Here is a 24606-nt window from a genome sequence, read left to right as displayed (position 1 = left end):
GGGCCTACTAATCAAGTTCCTTGACGTACTAGGACTCACCGGTGTGATATAAGCACAGAACGGGGGATAAAACAGCTCTTAAAGTGCGTAGTATAAAGCCGCGCCCTCATTATGGCAAATGGCAAAGCCAAGAGTGATGTGGACTTTTTGTCGGCTAGTGCCAGTTGTCAAAGTAGTGCCAACCGGAACACGACGAGTGTCGGTCCATATCAAAGGAAGCACATGTAATGGGGACGTGCCAATTGACGTGCCTCTGGATGATGACTCTCGATATAGCTTGTTTCGAACTTTTGAACATGTACACCAATGAATGGTATGAATTTCCTGTTGCTAGGAACCGCAGTGTTACAGTACGACGTTCATGAGCTGGAATGGCTTTTCTGAATGTAGTGTCCCTCTTGCTGATTATCGGCCCGGTCGTCGATTCTGTGGTTTATGATTCGCTCGGTCAACCCTTATTACCGCTACAGCAGCAATAAGCAAGTCCTCATCGGTATACATACGATGCGACTGTATGCCATTTCCAATATGGATGCAGTAAATAGGTAACCTTATTCCACGTTGACCAAGCGGACTATTGGCAAGTAAAAAGAACCCTAGGCAAATCTTGGGGATTAAAACCGAAAATGGCCCAATGGCCCATTGGCCCATTGGCTACGCGGCAGTAATAAGACCCAAAATAATATATGGATCTGGTGGGCCAAAGCTCAACAAAAACTAGCTACTCAATCGCTAGACAGCACACAAAGATCAGCAAACCATGTATCACAGGGGCAATGAGAACAACACCTAAAAGTGCACTAGAAACTCTGCTAAACCTACCTCCACTGGAAACATACATAAAAGGAGAAGCTAGAAAAGCTCATTTAGGCTCCAAAAACAAACAAGTTGTGTGGGAACGAAACAAATCGGATTCACAACAATAATTAATAAAATCAGACACCATTCTTGAAAATGGGGATTGACTGCATGATCCCGGAAACATTCTTTCAACAGACTATAAAGGAGAGGAAGAAGTTAGGAGAGCATCAGCAATGATATGGTATAAGATGGCTCCAAAACAAACGAAGGAACGGGATCGGGTGTTTTCTGTACAAGCCCAAAACATGAGCAATCAAACTCATTAGGGAAGTTCACTTCGGCCTTTCAAGCAGAAATACATGCCATCAATGCTTGTGCCCTAGAAAATCTTGAAAGAAGCGTGTAAAAAAAATCACATCAAATTTCCAAAACCTGGTGATACACAACAGGATATCTTGGTTGCCAGGGCACAAAGGCATTTTTGGTAACGAAAAAGCAGATGCACTGGTCAGAGGTCTGCAGGACCATATGCCCCTAACCTATACTTGGGATAACAAAACAAACAGAAGCCTCCATCACAGAATGGATCCAAATAAAACAAAAAGAGAAGTGGATAAACTCTAGGGGCGCTAGAAACAGTAAATTTAAGTTAAAGCAACCCTCACCAAGTCTGGCAAACTTACTGCTGTAGTTGCATATTAAAGGAGTGATCTAACTACTAGCCGGCTATTGGCATCTGAGAAAACATGTACATAACACGGGCGTATATAACGATGATCCCGTTTGCAGATTAAGTAAGGAGGAGGAAGCAACAGCCACCCTGGCGATTTTAAATGGATCTTCGACTGCAAGCAACGGGATAACCTAGCCAGAAAAAACCTAGGTAATGAAATTGTAGCAGCGACAGTCAATGACCTAATACTTTTGAGAAGAAGAACTAGAGACTCAAAACTACGTACAAATAAAAGAGTTTTGCTGATAGAAATGGATGTACAAGGAGCCTTCGATTAAGCAGGCAATAGAACAGGCTTTTAAATGGATTCAAGGAAGAGCTAACGGTGCGGAGGGTTCCGTGCTTATCAGCCCAGACAGCCGGACCTCTATTGACTTGTTAAAGTCCCGAAAACGCATGACAATGACAGTCCAATGCATTTGGAAAATGTTAATCGATTTGGAAAGAAAATGTTGGAAAATCTCAATAAACTGGATTAAAGCGCACATCGACATACAGGGGAATGAAGAAGCGAACCGAAATGAAAAAGAAGCAGCGAGAAGCGAGGACCTAACAGAAGCTTTTAACCTGACACCGATATCGCATGTACTAAGAACAACGAGTGAAACTTCAACTGGAATGCATGAAATGTGGCGAACACCGACAACGGAAGTCACACTAAAAAAATTTATCCAACAATATCACAACGCCTAAGAATAGGGATCAAACGCTCAAACAAAATCACAGAGATTTCTCTGGTCAATTGTCTGGTCACGGAAAAAATAAAAGGCACCAAAAAAGGCCCAAGATCGTCGCGGATGACTCTCATGGGGCGGAGCCCAAAATTGGGAATCACCAAGTTTGACAAGGACGACCCGATTTGGTACGTGCAATAGTATTCCAAGGAGGATAATGGCCACCAATATTTTTAGAATTAATTAATACATTTCAAAAAAAAAATTTCGTTTATTAAAACACTCAAATTTGATTTAATTAAAAATATTCAAGATATAATAATGTTAATTTAAGCCATCTACGTGCAATGCTATCTACAATGCCATCTACATGTATCATATGGAGCATGTGGTAAATAAAATCCCTCTCACTAGAGGTACTAGTAAGAGGAAAAACTGAAGTAGGGAACTAAGAAGGAACAAAGCCAGAAGGCCTGCAGTGCCTGGGGAGCAATAACCCAGCATCGAAGTATTCTCATCACCATCACCATTATCCAAAATCCTTAAAATACTTACCTGCTTTGTTTACGTGTGCAACACTAAACGTAGAATGAATAAATAAAAATAAAAAAACTTTCGTTTTCAGTGCTCATGGTTCTGTTTTTTATATTTTTTTAATATTTTTTTAAAATTTTATTACGTTTAATTTTGTAATTATTTTATTTATTATTTTATAATTATTTTATTATTTTTTTCTCGAAATTCGCCTCGGGCCCCCTTAGTTACCATAGTTTGAAAAGAGACAGTTTGACTTAACTTCTAATCTAACTAGTCAAGATAAAACGTAAAATATGCATTTTTGGGGTTGAAATACGGTTTAATTTTGAGCGGGAGGTGGACGGACTTGCATCGTGTCTGTGTAGTGATCGAGAGTCACGTCCGAGAGACCCGATCCTCTCGACCAAAAGCTTGTCCAATCTTTTTAAAAGCGGATCTCGCAAATTTAAATTGTTTATAAAAATGTTTCTTGTATTTCTAAGGGGAATCAAATAAGGGAATATTTAAAAAAAAAGTTGTTTTTATCGTGAAAAATGTATCGATTGAAGGTAATGAATCGATAGGGAGCGATGTGAGTTTGATTGTCGGAAGCCGTTTAAAAGTCCGTTACGGGGGGATTTAACTTGAACCGGTTCCAGCGAGCAGACAGTGTGGACCACGGACTCGACCTTACCACGAAACACGCCGGTTTACAATTTCAACTTGAAATTTAATTACAATTTAAGTCGACTCCGGAGTGAAATGGCTACTTCTGGCGTACGCACTCATCGTGCCGTAAGTTTTGGATTTGATTTTATGTTGGCTCCCGTCTCAACGGAACCCGGCAGAAAATTGATCCCTGATTTTTTTTATTTTATTTTTCTACAGTTTGAGATTGTAATTCAAAAACAGGCCTGTTCTTTCCTGACAACTGTTGATCTTTCATTTCATTCGATTCGGCTCGAAACAGATGAAAAATCGCAGCCCGAAGGAAACAAAAAAAGACGTTCGAAGGGATTTACGTCAAATAAATAAATAAGTACGCGATACGTGCAAAGTTCTTTATTTAAATATTCGACAGCCGAAATTTCGACTTGGTCGGTTTCGTTTTCGGTGGGAATCATCCACATTTTCCAAACAGGGTCCAAATTGATTCCCGTTTTTAATAGACTTAACCCGTTTTCAAATTTTAATATCAGCTTTGCCAGTCTCTTCATCAATCGAGTCTTGATGAAATTTAACGAAAACAATGCGATCAAGATTAAATAAAATCATTTTACCCATAATTTAAATGGAATGAAGTACTGTAGTAACCACCAGTAGGATTTTATTTGGTGGTTGGAGTGGGGAAGCAGTATTGATTTTTTAGTGTTAAGTTCAATTCGCACTTTTTTTTTTAAATGTATTATTTAATAAGTAGACCATTTGGTAGACGTTTGGTCTGAAAAACCAGATATTTTCTCCCAGTGTATTACTACAATTAAAAGAAAACATCGTTAATTTATAAAAACAGTTAATTGAGAGTACTCAGAATACTTTTTGTGGCTCGCTCTCTATCTCTCTCTCTCTCTCNCTCTCTCTCTCTCCCTCTCCCTCTCCCTCTCCCTCTCTCCTTCTCTCTCTCAAAAATAAGCCTTGAAGTTTGTTGCTTAAGGTATTAGAATTTTATCATTAGCATTACCACAATCATTTTACAAATTATTTAAATACAATGTAATGTAGTGGCCACTTCGTTTGGATTTTATTTGGTGATTGGAGTGGGGATGCTGTTTTGATTATGTTAGTGTTAACTTCAATTAAAATGTATTTTTTAATACGTTAGTATATAATTAACATTTGACCTGAATAAATCAATTATTTACACTGACTTTATTGATGTAATTAAAAGAAAACATACATGATTATGGAGTACTTTTTTTTTTAATAAACAAAATAGTTACAAAAACAAAAATGTGCCTTGTGGAATTGAAGTGTCGCTAAAATATTAGAATTTTACCCTACTGCCTTCGGAATGCTGAAAATAAAGCAAAGTCACTTCATACATTATTTAAATACAATGAAATATTGTAGTAGCCACCCCTATCTGAAATTTTACAAACTTATAAAAGGGCAGAATTGACAAAATTACACACAAATTAACTATTGAAAATAGTGAAACACTGAAACCCAAATCATCCAAGCGAGGATAGGCAGATGAAAATGATTGGTAACGACCATGCAATACAAGGAATACAAAAAAGTAGATAGATGATAGATTTTGTCTGTCTGTATTAACTAAAATAATTTTAAAATTCCGTTTAATAACAAATCAAAGTCTTGTGCTGGGGAGCTCAAATCTGGAGTATCAAACTGGTAATATAGAAAAAAATGTTCCCTATTTTTGAATTAAATATTTTTATAAAATTCTTCACCCATGTGACCTTTTTGATCTTCCACTTGTTCTTGGAGAAAACTTTGCTATATCCTTTCAACTGTAGGAGAAAGGGGCCTATTGTGATTATTTTTTGTTTTAATACCCTCTGTTTATAAGACATTTATTTTTAATAAAAAAATATCCTATAAATTGGAACAGTATGTTGTATAAGTAAATCTATGCATTTAAGATGCAGTTTTGCCTTATTAATTTAAATTTTTTATCTATAAAACTGATTGTAATTAGTAGTTCAATTTTATACAGTGGCTGTCTGAAATTAAGCTGACATCATACTAAAAATTCTTTGATAAATGATATTTATAAAAAACACAGTAAAATAGTATTTTATTTTAAAACAGTTAGTCTGTTTGTAAATCCTCAGAACTTGTACTACAAATTCATGGAGCAAATATTATGGATGTCGAACTCATGCTTATTTAAAGAACCGCTGCTGAAATTTACAAAACCTTTAGCATTTTGTATTTCTAAAATTGTATTTTATACATTTTTGTCAACTTTAATATTTCTGTACAATCAAAGTTTTTTCTTCTATGCATTTATATATTTATCATTTTTAGACAAATGACAATGAAAATACTATTTTACCTGCTAAAGGTAAAATATTCCGAAAGGTTCTTACACAAAGAGCTGCCCTTGGAGAAATCGGTAACACTGTTACTACAAAACATGTTGCTAAAAAGGAAAATTTGGTTGCACCGATAGATAAATGTGTGCAGAGTTTCAAAGATTTAACTACACTTAAAGATAAGCCAAAAGAAAATGTAGCCAAAGAAAGAGCCGTCAAAGGAAATGAAATCTGCAAAACGGTCACTGGGTAAAGTATTCTTTTATTTTTTAGGAGGTTTAAGCCTATTACTAATATAGTTAAACTTCCTCTAACGGACACTTCTCATAACCCGGACAACCTTCTTGACCGTACGATTTTATTTTCCCTGACATTCCATTCACTGAAGAAAAGTTCTTCTAATAACTGGACATGGACACAATATTTACAGATTTTTCAGTGAAAGTCTTATAAGCAGGCTGCAGAAAAAAAAAAAAAAAAAAACTTGGATTCCATCAATGACAGTTGATGCTTATGTGTTACAACAAGTAATATTTTGAGAATACTCAACCCTCTCAAACACGTTTGTCGCTTTCCAGGGTTAGTTTTCAGTTCAGTTAGTCTTATGATTGTAAGACTGATTCGGAGATGAGTGTGAAAAAAATTTCTGTCAGATAAAAGTTCCAAGTCATATATGTCCATGAGAAAAGATTGGTACACATATGCATTCATTTGATTTCAATTAATTTTTATTTTTAACTTTATGTACTTAATTTTTCTATATTTGGACCCTTATAATAAGTGGACAAAATTGCATTATTGAGTGGTGTCCGCTTAGGGGGGAAGTTCAGCTGTATATTAAACCTTTACAGGAATGATTTTAGACTAATTGATAGATAAATCTAATTATTCTTACAAGAGCTTATTCTAATGTTCTAGGTTAGAATAAACCTTATTTTTTAAATAAATAAGGCAAACAAAATGAATTTAAAAAAATGCCCACAGGAGAGAGCCAGAGAGAAAAAAAGGACTAGGCATGTTCATAAATAAAACTCGCACTTCACGCTTTTTATTTTCTCAGCTTCATGGAAAAACCATGGATTTGTAACATAACCCTAACCCCACTTAACCTAACCTAACTTGACATTTCTTAGTCTAACCCTAGGGGACTGTGGTAGTGTAGATGAGTGGTAATTATGATAGACCTCGCAGTCGTGGTTTCGATTCCCACTGCCACCCCTGACCTGTCTTTTTTTTAATGCATCCCTTTCCTCCAAAAAATACGCGTATATACACATCTCCTTGGCTAATATGCAACATCATAAGACCATTAAAAAAACTCTAATCCTACCTAACCTAACCTAACCCAATCCATGCAAACTGCAACCCTGCGCATAATGCGAAAATGGTCTCACAAATATTTTATGCCCAGCCAAGAAAACATCTGTTAATATTTATTCTCAGCCATATTAGGAAATTTATATAAAGAAAAGGAAATTTATAGTAAGAAACATTTTTTATTCTACTTCGACCACATTGTTGATCATTCTTATTTTTTAGTTTTTAATCTTTCCAATCAGTTCCAAGTTCATTTAGCCAGTTCTCAGTTTGCAATTTTGACTAACTGACTCGGAGATGACAGTGAAAAAAATTCATTCTGTCATATAAAAGGTCATACAAATCCGCGTGAAAAGATAAAATTGGTGTAAACATGTACATTTATTCGAAGTCAGTTCATTTTTTGTTTTAATTTAACATTATGTACATAATTTTTCTATATTTGGACTCTATAAACAGACAAATCCCGTTCCTGAGTACTGTCCACTCGATGGAAATTTGACTGCATTCTAATCCTAATACCAGTAATTTTAAACTAATTGATGAATCTTATTAACTTTATTTTTATCCTAAAATGGTTTAATCTAACATTAAAAGTTCTAGGTTTGACTAATCCTTACCATGTGCTAAATAAATTTGTCAAGGCTAAATAAATTAATCTAAATAAATGTTATTAATAATGTATCTTAGATGTGCTGGAGTTAAACCTTCCGATATCCATCTGAAGGTACTAAATCTTCGAAAGGACTGGCTTAAAACTACAGATTTGGAAACAGAAAAGAAAATTCAAACCCATGATATTCCTGCTGGTGTTGAAAACATTGATGAACAAGATGCTGATAACCTATTTTTATTGAGTTCCTATGTTTTTGATATCTTTGAATATTTGAAATCTATTGAGGTTTGTACAAATTCTAAATTTTTTGCTATTTTTAGTATTTTATATGTAATTCTTGTATATTTTAATTGTAAATACATTATATTTTATATTGCACTTGAAAAAATTATCAGCAATGGCTGATGATTTTATGTTGTCACTTTAATCTATAAACTTGTAGCCTATGACCTAGCATCATAGTCTGAAAAAGACATGTATAATTGTTTTAGAAAAAATATGCTGTTCGGCCAAAGCATTTAAGCCATTTGAAAATAACCGGTCATATGCGTGCTACTTTAATCGATTGGCTTGTGGATGTACAAGTGGAATTTAATTTAATTCAAGAAACGTTTCAAATGGCTGTATCAATTTTAGACAGATACCTACAGGTAAGTCAGAATGAATAAATTTATATCAAAACTATATATGTTTCATTATGAAATGACTTATTAAATTTTGTGGGCTGATTCAGCTTGGGGTTTACCCCCTGGACAAACTGCAAGTTTTGTTCCACTGAATTGTTATGTAATAAATTTACGTTATTCTGGAATGACGTACTGAACCCTTCCTCATAGATGGACATTATTACAGAACGTTGCACCTCTTCTAGAAAACCCCTGCTTGTTGTAGGGTGTTAGGGGTATTTTTTGGGATAAAACTGATGTCATAGGCCTTTGCTATGGTTTTGCAATGTTATTGTGAAGACTGTTTTTTTTTTAATTTGAGCTTTTGAAAAAAAAAAATTTTTTTTCCGTTAGATACATATTACTAAAAGTAATGTATCTACACATGTCCTCTTAATTCAACTTTAAATTAATGCATTATAAAATAAATTCATTATTCCGGGTTTTTCAATTTTCCATGGACCCCCCTCTCTATCGTTACCCCAGATAATGGAGGTTTTTACTGTATTTCTTAACTAATTGTTTGATAACCGCAAGAGTATCATCACTGATTGGTATAGATTTTATATATTTAAAGAAATACTGCGATGTGTGGAGAAAAATGCGCAACCCCTCATGGAGGTTAAACAATTTATTCAAGTTATTTTAACCTCGTTGCAATAATTAAATTATATTTGTAATGTAGATTTGATTGTAATATTGTTCATTTTTATTTTATAGGAAGCAACTGATGTGACAGGAGATAATTTGCAATTAGTTGGAATAGGATGCTTATTCATTGCTTGTAAATATGAAGAGACTTATCCTCCTGAAATTGAAGACTTTGTCTATATGTCCAACTCCGCATTTCTTCGTGGAGAAATTTTGGAGATGGAGTGTAAAATATTGAAATGTTTGGAATTTAACCTTGGCAAACCAGTTCCGATTATATTTTTAAGGCGATATAGTAGAACGATATCTGTAAAAAATTTGTTTTATCAATTCATTCATTTCTTGGAAACAGTAACAATATGCTTTGTGTTTTAGGCAGAACCCATGCAGCATTCTTTTGCTAAATATTTTATAGAATTGGCCTTATTAGATTACAAATTTGCTTGCGAAAGACCTTCACTTATTGCTGCTGCAGCTTTACACATTGGAAGGAGGTACATACAATAAACAATATATTGTGTAATTGTAAAAGAATTTAAAAAAAATGATTCTAGATGAACTGATCCTTTATTAATAAAATATATTACCATGATTAATTGTTTTTGTTAGAATTTCTCTGTCTGATGATGTAGCACCAAATGCTATTTGGAACCCGACCATCGCTTATTATTCTGGTTATGCCCTAAGTGATATTGAAGAAATCCTTCCCAGAATGGCTTTATGCATAAAACAAGCATCCTTATCAAAATTGAAGGTAAAAATTATGGCAATATTTTTAAATTTATTATGAGTTTTTAAAATTTTATTTAAGAATATGTTAAATGGTAAGAGTAAAAATGCAGAATGTAAATTCTGTGAAGTTCTTTTCAGCTTTATAAAAAAAATGAAACAGGGTGTCCACCAGGCAAAATAGGATAAAAAGTCCGACTATGATGTTAAATAAACAGGAATTAGTGACAATATCAAGGCCTCATAAGACAAAAATTAGCTAATTGTAACCACAACTGGATGTAGTGAAGATATTTGAGAGAAAGAGAGAGATCCAAAAATGGAAACCTTTTCAACAAAAGATGATGTTCAAGGGCTAAGAACTGAAATCCAGTCTTTCCACAAAGAAAACAGCAAACTGATCAACAAATAACACCTTAAACTGGAAGAGAAAATGAGAACATGATAAATAATTGTATACCATAAGGCCTTAAAATAAACAATGGACAATGCGGTGAACTTGGTGCAGAGTTCTTTTAGGAAAACCAGATCAGTTCTAAGTGAAGTGAAATATATCAGAGTAGACTGATGTATTGGATCTTCTTGAGGTCATTTTACAGGTTAATAAAGAACATCACTAATTGGGTTTCACCAAGCTTTCAGCGAATGTTCTGCCATCTTCAGGGCCTAATTTATTAAAAACAAAATTTAAACGTACTTAACCAAGTTGTTAGGAAAATTAAATTCATAAGTTAACACTGAAAAAAATGAAACCAAAGGATGGACCGATGAGTGTCACTAGACTTTAAAGCAAGACTGTTTTTGGTTTTAGTATATAGATTCATTTTCACCTTCACTTCAAAAAAACAACAAACATGTGCAATAAATTTAATTTTCCTAACAACTGGGTTAAGTACATAATTGTATTTTGTAATGTATTTATATAAGATGGGTTATGTAACTCTGTTCATGTAAATTTTGTTTTTAATAAATTAGGCCCTGAAGATGGCGGAACATTCGCCGAAAGCTTGGTGAAACCTAATTAGTGATGTTCTTTATTCACCTGTAAAATGACCTCAAGAAGATCCAATACAACATCAGTTTTAACTACGTAGGTCGATCAACGTCAACTAGAATATCAGAGTAGCTTTAGAAGGAAAGCACTGAATAATCATTCTGCTGCTAATTTCTGGTCAGGATGAGTGGGCTATTTTTGGCAGAAATAAAATGAACAAAAAGCAAAGAACCCACTTCAATGCCTGTTTATAGAGGGGACTTGCTTAAAGTAGAGCAAATTTTTATTTTTAATTTAATTTAGCATCTGTTTTTAAAGAACACTAAAGATGCTAATAATGTTACAATTATAGTCATCAGTATATCTTACAATCATTTAACTATTGTCAGATGAACTGTTTCCAGTTATAACCATTATTTGTACCAATATTTTTTCTCAGTAATATGGATATTGAAAAATATAAATCTCACAGGTTCTCCAATAATTTATATTTGTTTTTACAGGCTGTTCACAATAAATTCTCCTCGAGTATATTCCACAAAGTCAGTTTATCTCCTCATGTTCAGCCGAATTCAGGACTTTTGGATAAATTAATCAATGGTAAATTTACATCCTCTTAACTGTTTCAGTACTTCAGATGAATCTTAATTCTAATGTTGACAAAAACTAATTTTTGTTGTTTTGATAAAAGCTCTTTTCAAATGTGTTATTAATAGCCACTATGTATCAGTTGTGTAAATTATCATATAAATATATTATTTTATTTGTAAATACATGTTTTTTCTATATGATTAATTGAAATTCCTTTCGCCTTTCCTTGTATACACTGAACTGATTTCAGTGATGTTTTTTAAGGATGTCAAATATTTCACACTAAATCTGGCAAAATGCATCTGACAGGCCAACCCAGCAACCCTGAATTAATTCAATTCAGTATTAGGTATTAATACAAGCCAATAGTTAGATGGATATTAATAGGTTATAAAGTTTTAAGATGAATGTTTTTTTGTTGGATACATGGTCATGCAATGAATTGAGTTAGAGTTAGGGACGGGTTAGGCTAGGTAGAAATAAAATTAGGGACGGGTTAGGCTAGGTAGAGTTAGAATTAGGGACAGGTTAGGCTAGGTACAGTCAGAATTAGGGAAAGGTTAGGCTAGATAGAGTTAGGAGTAGGGACAGGTTAGGCTAGGTAGAGTTAGAATTAGGAACAGGTTAGGTTAGGTAGAGTTAGAATTAGGAACAGGTTAGGTTAGGTAGAGTTGAATTAGGAACAGGTTAGGTTAGGTAGAGTTAGAATTAGGAACAGGTTACGTTAGGTAGAGTCAGAATTAGAGAAAAGTTAGGCTAGATAAGGTTAGAAGTAGGGAAAGGTTAGGCTAGGTAAAGTTAGAACTAGGGACAGGTTATCCATGACTTAATGCTTTTCTATGAAGCGTAGTAAATATGCAAGTGCGATAAGTTTTTCAGTATAGTTCTTGCTTGTAGTTACGGACAGCTTGTATGTATGTGATAAGCTGTATTGAAAATAATAATAGGGGGACCGCGGTAACCGAGTGGTTAGCATGAGAGACTCACGCTGCGGTCGTGGGTTCGATTCCCACCGTCGCCTCTGGCCCTTTTTTCCCGATAACCCCCAATTTGAACACACAAGAATTCGTACTATGGCTAATATGCAAGATCATAAGGCCAATAATAATAATTTAAAAAAAAAAAATAATAGTCTTTAATAAATAAATAATAACTTTGTGAGGGGCACCATTGGATGTATTACGTTACCACAAGTTTCAGGTTTATTGCATACTAATTTTAGCGCAACAATAACTGCAAGTTTTGTACCAAAGTTAAAAAATCAACATATTCATAATGACTTGCATTGTTTGACTTGAATTATTTTATGGTGTTAATTTACCAGTGTAATATTGGTGTGCCTGAAGGGTCTAGTGAGCTATAATGTGGAGTTGAAGGATATAATGGCTGTGCATATTAGGATAATGTCAGGATGGGAAGGGGTATCAGCAGTATATACTGAGTATACTGCAGTGTGATTGATATTAGAAGATTTGAGAATGTGGAGTATTTACTTACAAAGGAGTTGATCTAGATTTGGCAATATACTAATGGGACAATAGCTGGGCCTTTTGGGTAGAGTTGCATTCATAGAGGGTGGTTAGGAGAGTATGGCTTTTATTGGGAGTTTATCTAGGATTGAAGATTAATGAAGTCAAATCCAGGAGCTTTCTGGAGAGGTAGATTTTTAATTTTGTATTTGACATTAGAAGGAGTAAAACGGTTAAGGGGACAGATATACATAACAAAGTTTGGAGATTCTGTAAGGATTCTTAAAGTTGTGAGTTGGTCATGTAGGGTTGGAAAAGAAAATTGGTGGATTTAGAAATATCGACAAGAAGACATTAGCGCTTAAATTTTATTTTAAAATATATCCTTTATTATATTTATACATAAATTGTGAAAAAATAGAAATTCAATAACAATTGTAAGACATTTTATGTTTAACCTATTAATACAATAACTTTAAATTTACCAATCAACAGGTGAAAGGTTTTCAATTTGGTTAACATATTGGGTAAGTCACTCACAAGTATTTTCATTTTTATATTTTGTTTACATATCCATTCCATTATTAGAATAATCTTGTATAAAAGTGAAATGAACAACTATCCAAAGTAGACCCAATATTATTGAGCCGACAAATAGACTTAAACGTAATTTAAGGATAGGGTCAAATTCATTTTTGTTTGTGTTCTCTTCAATATTTGTAACGGTCTGTTCTTGAACTTTCTCTCCCATACTTTGTGAACTCACCTCAGGAGGTACTTCTTCTTTGGATCCGTTGTTACTTAAATTCGTCTTAGCTACCTCTTCCAATTCAACATTGTCATTAAAAGCAGGATTGTCCATCTAAAAATAAAAATAAATTTAATACTGGCAGTTTATTGTTGTGAAGATTTGTATGGAAAATGTTAAATGGATGTGCCCAATTTATTTGAAACCCAAAATTTACCATTACTATATCCTTTTTTAGATCCTTCTCTCACTAAAGCAATTATAACTAATCCTATTTAGTGTTATTGTTTAAATTTATTGTTAGACCAGTTTAAACTTTGTATCACAAGTCTTTACATCAAGTACCACAATAGATACTACTTTAAAAATTACTATTGAGATAGTGATTATTTTTAAACGGGAAAAGAAAGATATACCAAAATGAGTTAGTAATGACTGCTAAAAAAATTCAAGAACTTTTTAATATATGAATGATGTTTATGAATGACTATATTTGCCTTAGAACTTCATTTCAATCTGTTTATCCTCCAAAATTATTAATTATCCAAGGTTGTTTGATATAATGGAAAACCGGCTCATTTTTAGTACATGGATATCCAGAATGACGAAGATTTCACATGCCAAAACCTGAAAAAAAAAATCATTAAAAGTTCTATTTTTAATTAAAACATTTTAAATTATTATACACTGTTTTTATATTTGACAACTGCTTCTTATATTAACCTCCAGGACCAAAAGGTCACTAGTGACCTATTATAAATAAATTTTCCCTTCCCTTTATTAATTTCCCTAATGACTTTTTATTTTTATTACTACCTGGATAATTGACACTTGTACCACAAGTACAGACTAGGCAGAAGCTTTGCTTCTCAAAGTTAGAGCAATGAAATAGCATGTGAAGCAAAATGTGGTCCCAAGTTTGATGTGAACTATCACGTCAGTAGGATCATGTAGGGTGTTCATTTTATGCAGATAAGCTTTATTTTTCCCATGTTGACTTAGCACATGAGTAATATAGAAGTCATGAGACATTGAGAAAGTCAGTTAGGGACAGGTTAAGTTAAGTAGGGTTAGATTTAGATCAACTCAATACAAGTCTGGATTTGCCTAAACATCCTTTAAAAAAACTGGAATATATTCTTATACAACTCCTCCAGTTCTGCATTCTTACAGGCCCAATAAATGCCATTTTCCACCACCAAAAATTACACAGCACCTTTTAATCTCTGTAATTTACTTTTTTTTCTTCTGCTATAGCGAGTGTCCACATTTCTGATGTGGTATGTGGTGGCCCCAGAATCATCCTATTAATTGATTTTGGCTGTTCTGAATAGATATTTATTTTGGAATGTTTTTCTTGGTGCTCCCATGCATCTATTTCTGGCTGCAAAACTACTGCTTATATCATGTTCTACATTATTTTTTGAGGTGAGGACAACTCAAAGATACTTAAAAGCAGCTTCGAACTAGTATTCATTCACCTTACATTCCCTAAATATATTACCTTGCATTGTGGCCACCATGTACTTGAGGGTTTTTTCAGTAATTTTTAGGTGAAATGGGCTCCATCCTCCAGTTACATGAATACTTCTTTCAATGCAGCAAAAAGCCGAGCCACAATTGCTACATCATCGGCATAAGTGCTATGTCATTCTGATATATATATACTTCCTCCTGGGGTATTCAAACAGTTCTGGTTTTTCACCTCTCAAATGATGTTCTTTCTTATTCCCTTGAGCTGCAACTTTTGGTCTCAACCATCAAATTTGTTTCCTTTCTTTTACCCTCCAAACTCTTATCATTTACTTATTTAGGGACAACCACAAAGTATCCTTTCATTTTAATTTCTTCAAGTTCAGTTTTTCTTTATTTTCTTTTAGTTTCAATTTTTTTTCAACATTCAACTACAAGCCTGGCATTTTAACTTAGGCCTCAACCTTCCAATGTAACTGAAATAAAATTTAAGTACTTCTCATCATACATGTAGTTGAATAAAATATTTCCCTTTCTAATTTTTTTTCTCCTTGATCTGCCCTGAACAGCATTACATAAAGGCTTCTCTCAAGAAGACTGCACCATATACTGAAGAACTGAGGAACTGTTTTAAACCAGGAAAGCTGATATTCAGGTAGAAAGAAGATGATGCCACCAAAGTAAGTAAAACAAAAGGATGTTCACAGGATGGAGTAATATCACCCCTGTTATGGAGTTTGCAGATGACAAAATGGAGGTCCCAAAATTAAGTACTCAGTATGCAGTCTAATAAAATTATTTCTTGCTGAGAACTGGATACAGAAAAAATTTGAAGTATTAAGATTTATATCATTATTGAAGATAATTTAAATTATTTTGGAGAATTAAATGATCAGAATACAAAGAAATAGTTTTAAAAATATTTAGATCTTCCGCAAAGTGAGAAAAAACTTAAAGCACGGTGTAAATGTAGTTTATGAACAAAACAAAAGAGGCTGTAAGTGAGCTCCCTGAGGGACTCCTGAAGTAACTGGGATTTTAAAAGGTTCAGAAAAATTAACTATTTGGAACCTGAGTGAAACCAAAAGAGATGACTGTTAATGATATCAATTCAAATGAGTCCTGCCGAGTGTGTCCTGTCTTTAAATAAGAGAGGGCGCCCCAAATCATACTTCTTGGAATGTGGTTCCCTTCAGGGACTTCTGCTGTCACTTTGAGCAGCTCATCTGGAAGGGTTGGTGAACATTACTGGTTGGTCTTGGGATGGATTGAGGGGTGCCTCCTCAGAATCTGGTGATGAGGATACTAGAGAAAGCGGGGTTTGTGCTCCCCAGGCACTGCAGCCTTCAAGCTTATTGAACCTTCCATGTTCTCTAGTTCAGTGCAATCGACTCGGTCCTTCTTCTCAGAAATATTAGGTCATTGACTGTTGCTGCTATAATTTCATTCCCTAGGTGTTTTCTCTATGCTAGGCCAAAACTCCTTGGATCCTCCATTGAGCTTGAAGGAGGTGTCAACGGTAACCAAACACCGACCTCTCCTCGATAAGCCCTGCACCCAGCCTGTGAGAGATCTGTGGGGTTACAAGGCCTCGGCCACTGCACCTGCAGCTGTGGGGCCAAGCTGTACTTCTGAATTGTTCAGATTTAAGGAGGCTTAAAGAAAAAAAGAAAAATAAATAAATAAAAGACAAGGCGTGACCAAGAAAGGGAAAAATTATTGAGAAGAAAACTTGAACACTGCCTACAAGTCAAAAAGGCAATTCCTATCAATGATAAGAGGATGAATTTGAAGAGGATGTTCAAGAGGTATATAAATAAACAGGAGTGGCATTATGATACAGTTGTTCTCCTGATTAAAATATTTAAAAAAAAACTGTTTGAAACCTAGAAATAAAAAAGTTATATAATAGAAATACATAGTCCAAATCTTCAAAATAAGCTAGTTATTGTCAATTTCCTTATTACACAACATTTATAGTTTTAGATTGCTAGAAAAGAAATTAAACAGTTTCTTTTAATGAGCGTGTTGTGATTGCAAGAGATTTGACATGTATGTAATCGAAGGTGTGACTGTACCAAATCGTAAACTCTGGGAATTTTTATTTATCTTAGCTTGATAAGTGAAATTTCCTGCTTTAATTGCTCTGTAAAAAAAAGAAATTGTCCAATGAACAATTTGTTTCACTACTTTATCATGCCTTGTATGTGCTATAACGCCTATATCACTGTGATGATAGTATTGACAATTTAATATTTCTGCATTGTGGCTGTTGTAATTTTTTTTATTTATTTGTAGCTTGTGCAGCATATTACAGATATGTGCAGTTTTTCTCCTGGTCATGACGAGTGTCACTTGGAGGTCACAGGTTATTTATTTACAGATCGAAATCCAATATAAAATGACATTTTACAATAGCAAAAAAATTATATATATATAATATATATATATATATAGATTTTCAGATGGTCAGCAAATAATAAAAATTGAGCAGAAGGGGAAATGAGAACCATCCAACGTTGACAGCGCAATATGAGGGATTAAGAGGCGAGGAGGTCCGAGGATAGTCCGAGAGCTTTTTGTGGAACTTTAGGAAAGCTGGAACTGAGCGATTCGCTGACGAAAGAATGATTAGGTTGCCAGCAGTAAGCTTTGGGGTGGACACCTGTTGGCACTGTAGGACGGAGAACCCAAAATCTAGCAAGGATATCTGCTGTAATTTTGCACCCGTGGAGCGGGAGGAGGTTAAAAAGTTGACTTATAAACGGTAACATTCCGAGAATAAAGGATTAAAAAAATTAAAATGTTCCATTACGAGTATTGTTTCAATTACCACACCGTAAAACAATATCAAAAATGAACTTGGAACATTGACAGAACAGGGCGAGACGGGTGCTTGCTTAGTGATGAGTCAAGTTGCAAGTAGCACTAAGCACTGTATAAAGAGGTGCTGCGCGTTCATTGGCTGCTATTTGGGAACCTAGAAGAATTGCCGAAGGAGTAAACGCTGACGGTGGAAACTTTGCTAAACTGGCAGTCTTCACGTCGTACATTAGACAACAGTGACCCTGGACGAAAAAGTTTATTTTCACCTGATTTCATAAAAACTTACTAACTTCATAACGCAATTTTTAGAATAAAAATTCCATAAAGCAGAACAAAAGTCGAGACACTTGGCCCGAGCGGACGGTCAGTGTCAAATTGGTTTCATACTGTTTTGTTAGCGTTTCCTCGTTATTTTTAGGTCAGGATGTGCCGAAAACGGCCTTCCTTTTACAGCTTGATAATACAGCAAATTGTCAATTAGGCAATTTTGGAAAAAGCACCAACAACTAAATAAAACGAAACAAGAGCAGATGTAAACTCATTTGTGGGAAAAGCTGGTGACAAAATTCAAAGATATCCCTACGGTTATCTACCATCTCCATCTCAGAATGGATCCAAAAAAGACAAAAGGAAAGATGGACAAACTCTAAAGGTGGCAGTTTCCAAAACTGGCAAACACGTTGCTAACGTTAGGCAGGATAAAACTCACGATAGTGATAGGGCTACCCGGTCACTGGTATCTGAGAAAACACCTACATTCAATGATGATCCCATTTGTAGCAACGAGAAGGAGAAAACAGCGAATGCGAGGAACCGCTCAACGGAGACATAACCTGGGAAACAAAGAAAACCCAGGGAAAGGAATTGTAGCAATGACAGTCAATAACCTAACACGTCTTAAGAGAAACTAAGGAGGAATAAGCCAGAAGTTCCTAGTCTTCATATTCATCTTCGCTATGGTTATAGTCATTGTTAGACCTCATACAGATAGGTGATTAGGTAGATGAAGACGTTACATCCTCAGTACTGCTAAGAGACTAGCGTACCTGGGCAATGCCTTGGAAATCCGTCTGGAATCTACCACCACTACATATCTTCATCCAGGGAGAGGCTAATGCAGTGACAGGCTTGAATAGCCTACTAGCATAAAAAGGATCAATTAAAGCTTCAGGAGGGTCAGGCAGACGAGGTTCTGGGAATGCCTGTTTACATGATTCCATTATTTAAATTTGATAAGAAAATTCAAATTAAAATACTTTGTAGAGCAGACTGGGAGCAATGGATCCAAATTAAGATTGTATCTGGTATATGGATGGCTCTAAGAACAAGTAATAGTTAGGAACTGGTATCAATGGAAATAAACTAAGGACCAGAATTCATATAAGCCTTGGGCTATACACCACTGCCTTTAAGTTGGAGACTGTGGCTACTTAACTAGCCAGGAAGATCAAATGGCTTGGTATTACCAACAAAATAATAGCCTACTAGGACAACCAGGCACTACTTCATCAACAGTGAAACCCAGAACCATTTGGGATCCCAGTCAGACATTGGGCATACAACCATCTCCATCTCCATTGGTTGGTCCACTCAAAATTACCCTTGATTTGGTACGATGGAATAAAGGGCAGAGGAGGCCGATAAATTGGCCAAGGAAAGTTCGATGAAGACACCAATCAACTGTGAACCTATTTGAGGCATACCAAATGGCCAAAAATGTAGATTAATGAGACAATGGATTAAGAATAAGTCCTCAGTTCAACGGGATCACAGCGGAGACTAACAAGGCTAACTGTCAGGTTCTGTCAGTTTACAATGACAGTAGAACTGCTGACTGGACAGACTGAGCTAAGCTTTAGGATCTGATAAAAAGTCTTAAGCTGAACGAAGAGCTCTTGATAATGTGTGGTGATTAGTGACCGTTAGTCGATGATTATTCGAAAATCGTGAGTAGCGGTTATGCTTGTTATAACGTATATTTTACAATAGACCAATTATTCGACTTCTTTAATATATCTATTGTGAAAAATAACAAAAAAAATAATTCCAAAATTGTAATGTATAAAGATCAAGGTCAGCAGAAAAAACAAAAAAACAAGTTACTCATTGATCAAGCGATAAGTTCATATACCTTTATCAAAAAGTGGATTTAAAAGAAAAACCTGTATCAAATCTAGCCGTATCAAGTAAGAAAGATAACAAAAATCAGACACGTCACGTTGATTTTACTTTAAACTTTATAAGATTTCAAAACTGTAATAAAGAATGAAACTTCGTCCTAGTCACGTCGCCGAATTTAATGATTGTTGCTGAACGTTATCGTCCCGTCGAAATTACTCACTGCTTGCTTTGTGAGTAATCGTGCTACCTTATAGCAGAAAGATAAAAACTTTGATTTTGGATTAAGAAAATGACAGCCAAAACCGTCCCAGGGCATCGGTTAATAATTCGGTCACTACTCGAGCAGAGAGGCAGAGAGTGCCAAATCTTGAAAGATGATGAGCTTTCTTTCTACAAATATATCAGAATGAATCAAAATCAATTCCAGAGAAACACCTTCAGAAGCAAAACAAACTATGAGGGGCTATCAGCGCTAGAGAAAAGCTAATGGAGAGTATGCTTAAGGGATTAAAAAAATAGTTCATGAAGTACACCGTTTACATTCAAAATAGTAAAAGGCACGAGTAAAAAGGTCACTCGCGTTGACCATGCTACTGCCACTGTCGCTGCCAGTACTCCTCTCGTTTGTAAGAAAAAGATCTCATGGATTTAAGCCCTTGTTAAAGAACAAAAGGTATTAGGCTCAGCGTTGAAGTTGCTTCTACGTCCTTCATTGCCGAGGTCGAACCGTATCAGGGAATATTTTGTGGAATAATAGAGGCAATTGCTGTAAACTAGGTATAATGCCGTCCCTTGGGTTTGGGCAATATTTGATCTCATTATGGATTTTTAATGGGTCCCTTTTTTTGGTAAATTACTAGGACTCAGAAAGGCTCGTGGCCGGAGGTGTTCATACTGGCTCGACTTTTGGGAAGTACGTCGGCCTGCTCACAGTGTACGTTTTTGAATGGTGTAAAAGCTGTATGTGAACTATTGTTAATTTGTGTGTTTATGAGCAGTTTGGTGTTAACAACCAAACCACTCCGGCAAATTCACGTTCCAAATGAGACTCCATAAAAAGGACCCATTTTTAAATTGATAACTGAAGAGGAAAAGTGGGTCTTTTACAGTGTTCAGAGAGGAAAATCGTGGGGAAAACCGTTAACCACTCCAAAAGTTGGAAGACCAAAGAAGATGGTACATTTGATGGGATTTGAAGGAGATGCTGTAATAGCTTCTTCCGACAAACCAAACCGTTAATCCTACTCTATTAAAGTCAGCCAAATTGACCAAAAGAGACCGGCATTGGATAATCGCAATAGAATTGTTTTCCATCAGGATTAAGCTCACCCCAGAAATAACTAAAGCTAGCCTGGGGTGTGCTATCCACCCATTGTATTCGATTTTCACATATTCCGTGCTCTGCAACTCTATTAATAAGGAAAACATTACGTCATCGAGGACTTAGTTCATCGCAAAAACCCGAGATTTCCTGTGAGGAAGGAATTACAAAATTACAGTGTGGTGCAACACTTTTCGTTATAGTACACTTCTCTTAGATTCCATATTCGACCATATTGCCTGACTCACAGGTTCTGCAAAGATCTTTTAATGGGAAAAATTTTACTGGACTGCAGAAAGCCAATCAAGGTTCATAGCCCAAAAACCTGCGTTCTACTTGAAAGATGGCAACAGGTAGTGAAACAAAAGGTTCGTTGTTTATTAAATATGTTTAAAATGACCTGAAATCAGTGAATCTACTATCAGAAAACACTATGAACTTATTTTACGACAAAATAGATTGAAAACAAGATCGGGCTCAAAATTCCGCCTTGGAGTAATCCTAATAGAACTGAGAGTGGGTCTTAAAGGTGCAACACTTTTCGTTATAATACTCTTAGATTCCAAATTCGACTATATTCGCCTCTCTCACAGGTTCTGCAAAGATCTATTAATGAGAAAAATTTCACAGGACTACAGAAAGCCAAGTTCATCGCTCAAAAACCTGAGCTCTATGTGAAATCTGAGGACATGTAGAACAAAATGGCTTATTGTTGATTAAACTTTTTTAAAACTAGCTTGAATAATCGAATGTACTTTTAAAAAAACGCCATCGACTTAACTTACGACCATCACGCTAGAAGGGAAAAAATCATCGGCTATTTATCGACAAATTGAAAATTTGTTTCCAACTCAAGTGGTCTGATCCAGATTACACGTTATCCTCCCTGTTGAAATATTTCTTTTGTTTAAACAGGTGTTAGAATAAATAGTCATTGATTTATTGCGATTCGCATTTTTTCTGTAGCTATGATACTCTGAGGATGCTTGGCTTAAACTGACAAATTGCATATTTTCAGACTTTATTGTGTTCGTAATTAAATATTAAACAGTTTTAAAATAAATTCAGCTGTAGAAATTTTTGCCAAATTTTGTATGTCTGTATGCAAAGGGGACAAAATAAAATCAGTTTGGAGCCAATTATAAACGGGAAAAGTCAGTTAATGAGTGAAAATTTCGTTTCTGATCAACGATGACAGATCCCGGATGCCAATTTGGCAAAAGAAGAAATAAAACTAACATAATAATTGAATTGACGGCCCGCTAACCGCCTAAATCTGTTACTTTCCTAAGACTTTTAAGCTTCTGATTGCTGGCTGACTTCACTTTCCCTTTCGGATGAAACAGGGAGGACAGAAAATGAAAGTTTCTCTATTTTGTTGTTTGTTTTTCTATGAAATACCATGGAACCCTCCACCATTTGATCACCTTGTAAAATAAAATCCTGCATAAAATTTACAGACGCAATAATCTTCCTTTCACCTAGACTTGTCCTGCATAAATTACGACTTTATAACAACAGAAAATTAAAAACAACGACCTATTTGTTTGAACTTCTCAGATAAACAAACTAAGAAAACAGATACTACGTGAGTATAAATAAACAATTTTTAAAAAAATTATTTTTGAAAAAAAAATCTATTTGAAAACTTACATTCTGTCGACAAAGAAAGAGTGGATATGTAAAAAGTTGATAGGATGGCAGATTTGAATGAAGCCCGTACTGAATTGGAGCCGGAGGTAAAGCCCAGGGGACTTTATCCAAGAAGGCGTACGTCTGCTGAATCCGAAGTCCCTTCCGGTTCCCGACGTCCAACCGGTCTGGTATCCCACTCCTTCAACTGTCTCCCCACTTGGATGCTTATAGATCGGCGCTAGTCGAGTGGGGAATTTCGATGGATTTTTCCGTTTTTCCGTGCAATTTTCGTATAGATTATAATAATAACAACAAACAAATACCTTCTTTCATTGCTTATCATGCATTGGTAAAAAAAATTTATACGTATAAAATAACTTCCCACTGATTCATCGTCGCCGAACGAACCGACAAAACTGTCATAATAGGGTTCAAAGTTCATATTGGGGGAAAAAAAATTATTCCTCTGTTTTTCTTAAAATTTATCATAAATACACTCTACTTCAAGAAAGCACGACGCCACACTATGGTAGAACTTACGGTAAATCCTAATATGTCGTTATTTTCATACATCATAAATAGTCAGGCCCATGATCACAAAAAATTGAACAAAGAAATACAAAATATTGCAAAAAAAGTCCTAAGTATAGCATCGCTAGTGCTCTTAAAACAGCATCCGACGCAACGGAACGAATCCTTAAGCTCCCACGTTTTACCTATATCCTGGTAGGCAAGGACTTAGGGACTGAGAATTCCTGAGTCAGAAGAAAGAAGTTAAAATTACTGGCACGACCAAAACTATCTCTCACGAACTATTAAAGAAAATAATAGACTTGGAAAAACCCTTCAACTCAAAAAATTGAAAAGAGAACATGTTAAACTAAAACAAAAAATTAAAGCATATTTTCTCCACTTCACGGCAAAAAACCTTGAATCATGGATTTGTAACCCAACCCTACCTAAACTAAAAGTAACCCTAAACAATGCAAAACCATATCTGTCTGTAACACTAATCATAACCATTCATAATCTACCTCTCCCCAATCATTTATAACTAAACCTCTCCCTGAGACTAACCTTAGCTAACCAAACCCTAACCATTCTTAATCTAATCTCTCCCAGACACTAACTCTAACCATTCATAATCTAACTTTTCTGTCACCAACCCTAACCATTCATAATCTACCTCTCCTTAACTATTCATAATCTAACCTTTTTGTGACACTAACCCTAGCTAGCTTAACCCTAACCAATCATAACCTAATTTGTCCATAACTCACCCTACCTAACCTAACACTAACTGTCCCAGTCACTAACCCTACATAATCATTAATAATTATTCAGAAATCGTGAGATGCGGTCTGGTGTGATAATGATTAATAATCTAACACTCGGCTTACATAATCTAGCCTGCCCCTAACCCAAGCTGTCCCCACCACTAAACCCACATTACCTAACCATTCATAATCTAACCCTCCCTAACCTTACATAATCTAATCCTTATCAGTCATAATTTAACCTGTCCCTAACTCACCTTACTTAACCACTTATAAACAACACTAACCATTCATAACCCAACTTATCCCCATCACTAACCCTATTAACCTACATCATCATAAATAATCTAACCCCCTAAACTTAAATAATCTAACCCTCCCCATCCTTAAATAATCTAACCCTCCCTAACCTTAAATCATCTAACCCTAACTATTCATAATCTAATTTCT

At 35.1% G+C, this 24606-nt stretch overlaps 1 protein-coding gene across 1 annotated transcript; it reads left to right on the top strand.

The window, feature by feature from the left end:
* Positions 1–3357: 3357 nt before the first annotated feature.
* On the top strand, positions 3358–11466 carry LOC106667243 (G2/mitotic-specific cyclin-B2-like). The gene is made up of 8 exons (XM_014395083.1): positions 3358–3519; positions 5716–5972; positions 7731–7941; positions 8148–8306; positions 9042–9281; positions 9348–9466; positions 9582–9726; positions 11199–11466. Exons 1-8 carry the CDS (start codon positions 3487–3489, stop codon positions 11313–11315), a joined length of 1281 nt encoding a protein of 426 aa, XP_014250569.1. The 5' UTR covers positions 3358–3486; the 3' UTR covers positions 11316–11466.
* The last annotated feature ends 13140 nt before the right edge of the window (positions 11467–24606 follow it).

The sequence above is a fragment of the Cimex lectularius genome, unplaced genomic scaffold, assembly GCF_000648675.2.
Source record: "Cimex lectularius strain Harlan isolate CLEC.00 unplaced genomic scaffold, Clec_2.1 scaffold27, whole genome shotgun sequence".
Lineage (NCBI taxonomy): Eukaryota > Metazoa > Arthropoda > Insecta > Hemiptera > Cimicidae > Cimex > Cimex lectularius.
This window is presented reverse-complemented; position numbering and strand designations above follow the sequence as displayed.